The sequence below is a fragment of the Theropithecus gelada genome, chromosome 7b (genome assembly GCF_003255815.1).
Source record: "Theropithecus gelada isolate Dixy chromosome 7b, Tgel_1.0, whole genome shotgun sequence".
In the NCBI taxonomy this organism is placed as follows: domain Eukaryota; kingdom Metazoa; phylum Chordata; class Mammalia; order Primates; family Cercopithecidae; genus Theropithecus; species Theropithecus gelada.
The window spans coordinates 53,711,610-53,723,891 of NC_037675.1; the positions used below are offsets into that span (position 1 = coordinate 53,711,610).

A 12,282-nucleotide genomic window follows, 5' to 3' on the forward strand; every position below is an offset into this window, starting at 1 on the left:
GATGGATTAGAGACTTAAATGTTAGACCTAAAACCATAAAAACCCTACAAGAAAACCTAGGGAATACTATTCAGGACATAGGTATGGGCAAGGACTTCATGTCTAAAACACCAAAAGCAACGGCAACAAAAGCCAAAATTGACAAATGGGATCTAATTAAACTAAAGAGCTTCTGCACAGCAAAAGAAACTACCATCAGAGTGAACAGGCAACCTACAGAATGGGAGAAAATTTTTGCAATCTACTCATCTGACAAAGGGCTAATATCCAGAACCTACAAAGAACTCAAATTTACGAGAAAAAAACAAACAACCCCATCAAAAAGTGGGCAAAGGATACGAACAGACATTTCTCAAAAGAAGACATGCATACAGCCAACAGACACATGAAAAAATGCTCGTCATCACTGGCCATCAGAGAAATGCAAATCAAAACCACAATGAGATACCATCTCACACCTCTTAGAATGGCAATCATTAAAAAGTCAGGAAACAACAGGTGCTGGAGAGGATGTGGAGAAATAGGAACACTTTTACACTGTTGGTGGGATTGTAAACTGGTTCAACCATTGTGGAAAACAGTATGGCGATTCCTCAAGGATCTAGAACTAGAAGTACCATATGACCCAGCCATCCCATTACTGGGGATATACCCAAAGGATTATGAATCATGCTGCTATAAAGACACATGCACACGTATGTTTATTGCAGCATTATTCACAATAGCAAAGACTTGGAATCAACCCAAATGTCCATCAGTGACAGACTGGATTAAGAAAATGTGGCACATATACACCATGGAATACTATGCAGCCATAAAAAAGGATGAGTTCGTGTCCTTTGTAGGGACATGGATGCAGCTGGAAACCATCATTCTCAGCAAACTATCACAAGAACAGAAAACCAAACACCGCATGTTCTCACTCATAGGTGGGAATTGAACAATCAGATTACTTGGACTCTGGAAGGGGAACATCACACACTGGGGCCTATTATGGGAAGGGAGGAGGCGGGAGGGATGGCATTGGGAGTTATACCTGATGTAAATGGCGAGTTGATGGGTACTGACGAGTTGATGGGTGCAGCACACCAACATGGCACAAGTATACATATGTAACAAACCTGCACATTGTGCACATGTACCCTAGAACTTGAATAAAAAAGAAAAATAAATAAAAATTAAAAAACAAAAAAACAAAACAAAAAAAAGAATTGCCAGTGGCCACAGTTTCACAGAAATTAAGATATGGAACAAGTACGGTGAGGTGGAAACCAGTGGCACCATGTTACTGATTTAGACTATTTCCAGAATGTCCCTACAACCCATCCCACCCCAACCCCATCTCAGAACACCACTGATGGCAAAGATCTATCTACCAGAGATGCTGACAGCAGACCCTGCTAACACAGAAGGCAGAATCCAATACACAGAGACTGTTTAGTTTTCTTCTTCCTGCTGCAGAGGCTACAGGATTAATTTAAGAATAGGAGCAGTGATGCACAGAAATGACGGAAACCCACAAAGAATGAGCTGGCAAAGACATTAACAAAATTGCAATCAAAGACGTGCCAGTCTCTCAGAAAACTCAGAAGTATTACACTGATTCTTTCCTCTGGGTAATGGTTTGAGCTGAGGAATCAAAGCCCTCAGGTATGTTCCTTGCAGGAAAAGATCTTTACATAGGTGATGATAATACATTAGAGTTTACACTTTACAAAGTGCCTCCACATACATCTTTTAAATAACTATGTGATGTATTCAGAGTGGAAACTATTAAACTCATTCTATAGTTGTACAGGAGGAAACCAAGAATGACTTGTCTAGAGCCACATAGTAATCAAGGAAGCTAGGTCAGGAGCTCAGGTTTCTATGTTTTGAACATGTCCGGTTTTTTTTGTTTTGTTTTTTGTTTTTTGTTTTTTTTTTTTTGAGACGGAGTCTCGCGCTGTGTCACCCAGGCTGGAGTAGCAGTGGCGCGATCTCGGCTCACTGCAAGCTCCGCCTCCCAGGTTCACGCCATTCTCCTCCCTCAGCCTCCGAGTAGCTGGGACTACAGGCGCCCGCCACCACGCCCGGCTAGTTTTTTTGTATTTTTAGTAGAGACGGGGTTTCACCATGTTAGCCAGGATGGTCTCGATCTCCTGACCTCGTGATCCACCCGCCTCGGCCTCCCAAAGTGCTGGGATTACAGGCTTGAGCCACCGCGCCCGGCCTGTTTTTTTTTTTAAGTAATTCTGTTTGAGAAGCCTTCTAGCACTAGCTACCCATAATCATGACTTAGAGTCCATGGTAACTCTGTCACTGCACCTGCAAAATTACAATACTCATTTGATTCTGTAAAATAGCAATGCAGACAGTGAAGTGAACACAGACTTTCTGAGGAGTTTAACAGCTACAGCTGAAAAGATCCCTATACCATGTGGTGAGAATGAAGCAGTCAAAGATAAGTGATAACTACAGAAAGGTCTCCTTCCAGATCCACTTAAACAAAATATTGAATTGAATTTAATTAATTCTGTCCCATTTCCTAGGAAAATATTAAAACCACTAAATTACCTCAGAAAATTAAGACAAAAATACCATCTAAAGGAACCCAGAATAGCCAAAATCGTCTTGAAAATGAAGAACAGGGCCAGGTGCAGTGGCTCATGCCTATAATCCCAACACTTTGGGGGGCTGAGGAAGGAGGGTTGCTTGAGGCCAGCAGTTCCAGACCAGCCTGGACAACACAGTGAGACCCTATCTCTACAAAAACAGAAACAAAGACAAAAACAAAAAAAACAAAGCCAGGCTTGGTGGTGCATGCATGTAGTGCTAGCTACTTGGAAGGCCGAGGTAGGAGAATCCCTTGAGCCCAGGAGTTCAGGGCTGTAGTGAGTAATGATTGCACCCCTGCACTCCAGCCTTGGGGACAGAGTGAGACCCTGCCTCAAAAAAAAAATAACAAAACACAAATAAAAGAAAATGAAAAACAAAGTTGGAGTAATCAAATTTCCCAATTTTAAAACCTACTACAAAGTTACAATAATCAAGACAGTGCAGTACTAGCATAAAGACAGGCACAAAACCATATACATGTATGCTCACAGCAGCATTATTCATAATCGCCATAAGTAAAGGCAACCCAATTGTCCATTAACTAAGGAATAAACAAAATGAAACATATCCATGTAGTGGAATATTCATCCATAAAAAGGAATGAACTACTGGTTCATGCTATAACGTGGTTGATCCTTGAAAACCTTATAAGTGAAAGAAGCCAGACCATAAGAAGCCACATATTATATGATACCATTTATATGAAATGTCTAGATTAGGCAAATCCATAGAACCATAAAATAGATGAGTGGGTGCCAAAGGGTGCACAGAGGAGAAAATTGAGAGTGACTGCTAATGGGTATGGGGTTTCTTTTTGGGGTGATGAAAATGTTCTGGAATTCAACAGTGGTAGTAGTTGCATGGTCTTGAGAATGCATGAAAAAGTACTGAATCGTACACTCTAAAAGGGTGAATTTTATGGTATATGAATTATATTTCAATAATATGATTTTAATATAATCCATATTTTATTTAAGCATAATATGTTTGTTAAAACTGTTTAACTTGACAGAAATGAAGCAGATCACTTAGGAAGGATGGGTTTGGTGTAATGATTGACCCTAAAATAAATATCTGATGAAATACATACAAATATATAAACTATAATGGTAGATTCATACTATACCTGATGGTTGACATAATACTGAGAATTTGTATACCAGAATGTATATGTATATACATACAAAGACACATACATACATATTTACATATATACACACACATACAAACCTTATTTCAGGACTCTGTCATGGAACAGTGTCAAAGTATCATTTTAGGATAGATCATCTAGTGTCTAATAAAATCCTTATATAGTATCTAGGAGACTTTTCGATACATCAAATTTCATACTATTTGTTCAATATACTATAATAATCTAGGTTACTACATGTTTACTTATTTAAACTATAGCTACCGGCCTATTGTTGCCACAACTATGTATAAATGGTTAAGATTCGAATATAAATTAATATATACACATCCAGACTACAAATATAAATTTTTCTATGTTTTCAGAAAAGTAGATATTATGGTATGTTACAAGCCAGGATCATAGATTCTGGGCCAAGATCTATTTTCTTGTGGTTCAAAATTCTGGCTCTGTCCAAATCAGAAAGGGAGTTAAATTGTTTCTGTTTGCAGATAGCATGATCTTATGTATAGAAAACACCTAAAGACTCCACAAAAAGACCTGTTAGAACTAATCAACAAATTTAGTAAAGTTGCAAGATACAAAACAAACAAACTGGACCCTTATCTCACTCTTAACTCAAAAGATATTAAAGACTTAAATGTAAGAACTTAAATTACTAAAATAAATTATTAGACAAAAACATTACAGAAACTCTCCAGGATACTGGACTGGGCAAAGATTTTTTTTTTTTTTTTTTTTTTTTTTTTGAGATGGAGTCTCCCTCTGTCACCCAGGCTGGAGTGCAGTGGCATGATCTCCACTCACTGCAAGCTCCGCCTCCCAGGGTCACGCCTTTCTCCTGCCTCAGCCTCCCGAGTAGCTGGGACTACAGGTGCCTGCCACCACACCTGGCTAATTTTTTTGTATTTTTAATAGAGATGGGATTTCACCGTGTTAGCCAGCAAAGATTTCTTAATACCCTACAAGCACAAGCAACCAAAGCAAAAATGGACAAATGGGATCACATCAAGTTAAAAAAAAGCTTCGTTCACAGCAAAGGAAACAATAAACAATCAGCAATGTGAAGAGATAACCCACAGAATGGAAGAAAGTATTAGCAAACTACCTGTCTGACAAGGGATTAATAGCCAGAGAATATAAGGAGCTCAAACTACTCTATGGGGGGGGGGGGGGAACTAATAATCTGATTTAAAAATTGGCAAAAGATCTGAATAGACACTTCTGAAAAGAAGACATTCAAATGGCAAATAGGTCTATGAAAACAAGTATTTCTCTGATCATCAGAGAAAAGCAAATCAAACCTACAATGAGATATCACCTCACCCCAGTTAAAATGACTTTTATCTCAAACAAAGGAAATAACAAATGCTGACAAGAATGCAGAGGAAAAGGAAGCCTTGTACACTTTGTGGGGCTCAAGATTTCAGTGGAGAAAGTAGCTGCAGATGGGGTATAAACAGCAAGAGAACTAAAATTAGAAGTGGTGCCTGAAGGTGAAACTAAATTGCTGCAATATTATGATGAATCTTGAATGGATGCTTCTCATGAATAAGCAAGGAAAGTGGTTTCTTCAGTTGGAAACTACTGAAAATGCTATGAACATTGTTGAAATGACAGCAATGGATTTAGAATATTCCATAAACTTAGTTGATAAAGCAGCAGCAGGGTTTCAAAGGATTGACTCCAATTTTGAAAGAAGTTCTACTGTGAATAAAATGCTATCAAACAGCATCATATACTACAGAGAGATCTTTTGTGAAAAGAAAGCTCAATCAATGCTGCAGACTTCATTGTTGTCTTATTGTAAGAAATTGCCACAGCCCAGACTTCAGCACTTCAGCAACTACCACCTGTCAGTTAGCAGCCATTAACACAGAGACAAGACCCTCCAACAGCCAAAAGGTTACAATTCCCTGAAAGCTCAGATAACTGTTGGCATTTTCTAGCAATATTTTAAAATTAAGGTAAAAACATTTTTTGGACATAATGCTATTACACATTTAATAGACTATAGTGTAAACATAACTTTTATAATATACTTAGAAACCAAAAAACTTGTATGATTTGCTTTATTTCAATATTTGCTTTATTGTGGTGGTCTCAAACTGAACCCACAATATCTCTGAGGTATGCCTGTACTTAGAACCAGAATTTTACATAACAATAATGTACTATTTGTAAAATATTCTCATTTTCTATAAAACCACATATTTGCTTACAGTTATAAAAAGAAAACAAGCTGGTATGCACATGGAAAAAGCTACACAAGAAATGTCCTCTGAAATTTACAATTTTAAATTTTATAAAAATAGATGAAAGACTTATGCTTTGGTAGGCCAAAGCTCCCACTGTAACAATTTTTTTAATGGCATAAATTATGAAAATCATGTTTGAATACACTGGTGATCTATACAAACAACATGGACTCAATGAATTAAAATCCAAGAAATAGGCCTTCATAGGGGAGCCGATCACTGACTGAAGTCTTGCGCCTTTGGCCTCCCAGTCAGAGACTGTCCACATGGATGATGCTACCAGCATTTTAGTAACTCATCCTACCATTCTTTTGCTATATTTAGAGTTTAACATTTATGGAACAAAATACAGAACTACATGTATTAAACAAAACAGAAAACTTACTGATATGATTTTCTAGTCCTGCTTCTAATTTCTTCAGCCACAATACAAGGTTTTCTTCAATTATAGCCTGGTCTGAAGGAAATGCAAATACTTGGCCACCTGAATGCAGATTCACCAAAACAAGAACAGGAAGGGGAGGCAGAGGATCAAAATATGCCCGCAAGATTCGTCTCCCCACTGGAGTATTCTTTCTGCAAAAAGGAACAATTGAACATATTAATGTTTCTTTCTACAACAAAATAATGAAAATAGTAATTTGTAGAACATTAAACTTTTAAGTAGTATCATGCCAGTAAGTTCACTTTATGAAAAGATGTACTAAAAACCAAGAGGTCTACGACTATGTTATTAGTAATTGGATTCTTTAAAAGTTTCTTTTTAACATGGGGCACTTTGTTTGACTTAGGAGAAAAGCGGCAGCCAATGACAATTTTAATGAAAAGCAGGCATAGCCTAAAGGCTTGTCAATTTAGGCTTGACACAACCAATAGTTTCCTTCCAACATTTGGCCAAGTATCCGATCATATATCAGCTCAAAAATCAAATGATTACATAACTAGAAGATAACAAGATACTTATTTTTATAAATACTTCTTTTCCATAAAATTGTGCCTTTTCTCAGGAAAAAAAGAAGACATTAATTTCAAATTAAAGAAGTAGAAATAATTATGTTCGTACAAGGAAACTCTAAGTTAAAGATACTTAGTTTTCCTAATGTAACACATTCCACATTTTATAACATAATATTTTACTCTGAGATACCCATAATGATAATTGCCTTGGAAAATGTTGCCTCAAGCAGTAGAATGCACTGTGAAACTCTTCACAGCAAAAATGTACACTGCCCCATTTCTGTTATTTTTCAAATGAGTCTAAAGAATAAAATATGTCTTTCATCTGATGAATCTGAACAAGAAACAGTATATTATTTGTGAATTTTGTTCAGACATTAAATGTAACACAATCCATACATCTAGAAAACATACTAGGAAATATTGCTGATGAATGCACTGAAATCTGTCTAAACTTTAAAAATATAGAAGTACAGAAAAAGGAACTGAAGGAAAAGGTCAAAAATCACAATGTTTACATTCTGTATTTGCCAAATTTTCTCAATGGGCATCAATTCCTTTTAAAAATCAGAAGAATTTATTGCTTTTAAAAATTTACTGTAGAATAAAATTCAATCTAAAATAAGGTAATCTTTGGACCCTGTTTGGGGGAGTTTAGTTACTAAAATATCATGATAACATATTTGGTTCCATAAAATTAACTCCAAAGAGTTAGAGAGTTTCGTTTCCTAACGAAAATGTAATAATTATTAAACTTTCTTTACCTCTTACATATTAAAAAATAAAAACATACTTACAGATTTAACCAGCAAGGGGTAAGTGAATCCAAGTATTTCTGCTTTACCAGTGTCAATATTGCTTTTTTATACTGAGGATTTATGCTGCCATCACTGAACAAAATCAATAATGGTTTCTGAAGTCTGAAATAACTGGGAAGATTTTCCACAGTGATTTCTGGCTGTCAAAGAAAAGGAATAACAACAACAAAAAATTCATGGGGGATGATAATGAATACAATAGAAAACACTCAAATCGCTCAGTCAATTTTAGTTTGTAAAATGTAATTCAAATACATTTTCACTTAAGTAGAGATTTTACTATATTAATAACTATGAATCTCAATCTTCTCATTCAATCCCACCTCATCTGAGTTATTTTCAAAATAAAACTATTTAGAGAATTTGAGAATAAATTAATTTAAGGGAGTCCCCTGTTTTACAAGATTTAACACTTCTAATAATTTATTATGCTAAAGTTTGGACCAGACTAACCAATACACACATCATAATTGTTATATTTTTCCTCTAACATAAAAATTTTGAAGAAAACTGTAAGCTGAAAAAATATTTTAACATCTATCATTACTTAATAAATAAAAATAGATAAAATTTTGCTTTTTCCAATATTATGGTTAAAATCATAAAATAACCAAAAATACGCTAAGACAAATCCAAACACCAATCTCGTTTCTTTTGAGTTTAAAATAACTGAAAGAATTTAATACGAAATTAGAAATCTAATCCTTTTATCATTTTTATTATTAATTAAAAGATAGACAGCTGGGAGCGATGGCTCATGCCTGTAATCCCAGCACTTTGGGAGGCCGAGGCAGGCAGATCGCCTGAGGTCAGGAGTTCGAGACCAGCCTCGCCAACATGGCAAAACCCCGTCTCTATTAAAAATACAAATATTAGCTGGGCACGGTGGGGCATGCCTGTAATCCCAGCTACTCCGGAGGCTGAGGCAGGAGAATCACTTGAACCCAGAAGATGGAGGTTGCAGTGAGCTGAGATTGTTCCACAGCACTTCAGCCTGGGTAACAGGTGAGACTCTGTCTCAAAAACAAAAACAACAACAACAACAACAAGAAAAAAAACAAGATGGGGGGTAATCATTCTCCTGCAATTCGCCCATGCTATGCACATTAAAATAAAATTCTGTATGTCTTTTCTCGTATTAATCTGCCTTTTTAAAGTTATTTTCATGGAACCTTCAGAGGACAAAGAGGAAGCTTTCTTTTGGCCACTGCACTCTTTTTATTTTAGAAATACTTCCTTTCTCCATTCACCTCCCACTCAAGGAAGGGCCCGAAATTCTATTATATTAATATTAGCAGTAACGACTGTCTATCCTCTCTCTCTTTCTATTCTCTCTTTCACACCTTTCTGTAATGGGGTAGACTTAAACAGTCACTTGATTACAAGTCAGAATCCCAGGTTCTAGATTCAGGGAATTGTCACAGTAATAAAACTTTGAGCAAATCACTCTGCACCCCAGTTTTTAAATCTGTGAAATGAGGGAATTGAAGGAAAAAAAATAAAAGATAATAACCATTTTTAAATGTATTTGTAGAAGACAATTTGTCTAAGCTGTTAGTAACAACAATTGGAAAGTGCAACAACAATGCTAATACATTTAGGATTAAAAATAGCAATGACATAGAAAAATAAAGCCTTCTACCATTATCCATTTTTAGTTTCATGTTCATTATTTCATCCTCTGGATACACCTGTGATCTAGATACATCATCCCGTATCAGATAGATAACCCCCAGCTGACATATGGGGAAGCTGACACAGAGACTAACTTGCTTAAGTCACCACAGCTACACAGTGGGAAGGAGTGATGCTAGAATCCTGGCATTCTGCTCACCAGTTTCCCCTTTCTTTAGATTGCACTACAAATTCAGATGAGCTTGTTTTCAATGGTGTCAACCACCTCTACATACAGTCCTAGTTCATCCTGAAGTACCAAATTCTGGCATATAACTTTCCTTATTCAGTTACCATTGCTCAATTCAAACATTTATTGAGTACAAAGTTCAAGATGTTAAGCTGGGTGCTGAATCTATAAAGAAATAAGATCCTTTCCTTGCCTTCAAAGAATTCATACTTTACAAGAGGGGAGAGGTAAGTATACAGACTGCTATAATAAAAAATTTAATGTATGACAATAAAAAAAATATTGGTTCGAAATTAAGCTAAAATCACAAGGTAGGTGTGGTGGTTAATACTGAGTGTCAACTTGATTGGATTGAAGGATGCAAAGTATTGATCCTGGGTATATCTATGAGGGTGTTGTCAAAGATTAACATTTTTGAGTCAGTGGACTTGAAAAGGCAGACCCACCCTAATCGGGGTGGGCACCATCTAATCAGCTGCCAGCACAAATAGAAAAAACACAAAACAAAAAGTAAAAAGACTAGACTGGCCTAGTCTCCCAGCCTACATCTTCTCCTGTGCTGTATGCTTCCTGCCCTCGAACATCGAACTCTAAGTTCTTCAGTTTTGGGACTCGGACTGCCTCTCCTTTCTCCTCAGCTTGTAGATGGCCTGTTGTGGGACCTTGTGATTTTATGAGTTAAAACTTAATAAACTCCCTTTTATATATAGCTATCCTATTAGTTCTGTCCCTCTAGAGAAACCTGACTAATACAGTAGGGGAGCTCATGGATGATTTTAGGAACTGATATTTGAGCTGGACCCTGGATAAAGAAGGTCTCGTGTGTGCTTGAGCAGGGATTCCAGACATAGGGAACATCATGAGGATAGGCAGAGAACTATTAAAGCGTACATAATATTTGGGAATAGTGATAATGAAGGATGCCAGAGTTAGGCATGCAAGAGGCAAATATGACTGTGAGACCAGATGAGTAATGCCTTGATACGTATTCTAGCTCCTGGGAATACTGAGAAGATTTCTGTATCAGATTGGTGAAACAGTTAGGCCTGTTTTTCAAAAGATGACTATCTAGAATATAAATTTGTGAAAAGAAGGACCAGTGGAAGGACCCTACTCTTTCCTATGTCTGGTCAAAAGAGAAAGACCAAGAGATGTGTGAGTTTAGAAGGAAATTGAGTTCTAAAATTAAAAACTTGGATTTAGGAATCATCAGCTGGTAGTGATGGTAGAAGCTATGGGTATGGATAACATTTTCCAAAGAAAAAACACAGCAAAAGAAAAAAAAGAGTTGAAGATGTAATTCTAGGGAATAAATGAGACAGAGGATGGTCAGAGGGATCAAAGAGGACTGAATTACAAAAGCCAGAAGAAAAGAGAATTTTAAGGAGGAATGGTGTAGACAACAGTTTTGACTGCTACTGAGAGGCTAAGGGGAAACACAATTAAGAGGTCATCAAATATGGTACTTGGAAGGTGACCTTTGGCTCTCTGAGTATATAACAGGCTGTAACTGTGTGGGTCCTGGTGTTCTAAACTTGTCAATAATAAAAGCATAAAAAAGGAACTCAGTTTATCTGAGAAAAATACTAAACCTATTTCCTAACAGGAAATAGTCTTAAATATATCAATGCTTATGTAGTTAGTTATTGTGTATTTCGGATTTAAGCATTATTTATCTGGCCCAATTTGTCATCAGGTTCATTAAAATAAAAACTTCACACCATAATAAAAAAATTTTCACCCTCTGGTCATCAACTCTCTTTCCTCATCCAGATGAGGGCACTAAAGTCTCTCTAAAGCCTGTTTAATCTTTATTATAGCTGTTCAGTATTAAGTTGAACACCACAAATAAAAACATTGGAAACAAACACTGTCACAATGCATATTACATTTGCTGTAACTGTAAACAGATTTTGATACTAAGTTTCTCCTATGTTTCTAAGGTTTAACGAATATAACCTTTAAAAAATTAGAGATGAATTTTTATCCACTAGAGATGCCAAGATAAAAAGAGTAAAATGGTACAAATCTTCTGTAGGGCAATACAAAAATTATCAGAAGCCTCAAAAGTGGACCTACTCTTTGGACAACCAATTCAAATTCTAGAAATTTAACCTAAATCCATAATCATAGATACACCCAAAGATTACCTAAAAGGATGTTCCCTAAATTATAAATAAAACAAAAACTAAAGACAGCTTAAATAACCAACAAGAGGAAATGAGCCAAATAAATTTTGGTACATTAGTAAACAATATTATGCAGACGTTAAAATGTGTATCTATAGTACTTGATGGAAATACCATTAATATAAAAAGGCACATAGATACATACAGAATTTTAGGTTTGGGGAAATGTATTTCCTAACGTAAACTTGGGTAGAAAAGTTATGGTTGATTATAAGTTTCTTCTTTATACTTTTCTGTATTACCTGAAAAAGCCAAATAAAGGCTTACAGTAATTCCAAAAATACTACACTATGTATATTCTAAAGGAATTAATAACATGTCACTAATGACATAAATGTTACTTTTATTATTATTATTATTATTAAGTTCTAGGGTACATGTGCATAACGTGCAGGTTTGTTACATATGTATACTTGTGCCATGTTGGTGTGCTGCACCCAACAACTCG

General features: G+C 36.0%; 1 protein-coding gene across 2 annotated transcripts in view; it reads right to left on the reverse strand.

Annotated features, from left to right (window-relative positions):
- The window catches only part of TXNDC16 (thioredoxin domain containing 16), a 131,180-nt gene that overhangs the window by 9,039 nt on the left and 109,859 nt on the right, over positions 1 to 12,282 (reverse strand). For both annotated transcript variants that reach the window (XM_025393016.1, XM_025393017.1), the window contains 2 exons: positions 7,761 to 7,921; positions 6,392 to 6,582 (listed from right to left, as the gene is read on the reverse strand). In XM_025393016.1, the coding sequence (XP_025248801.1) occupies positions 6,392 to 6,582; positions 7,761 to 7,921 (352 nt within the window). The remainder of the gene's footprint in view (positions 1 to 6,391; positions 6,583 to 7,760; positions 7,922 to 12,282) is intronic.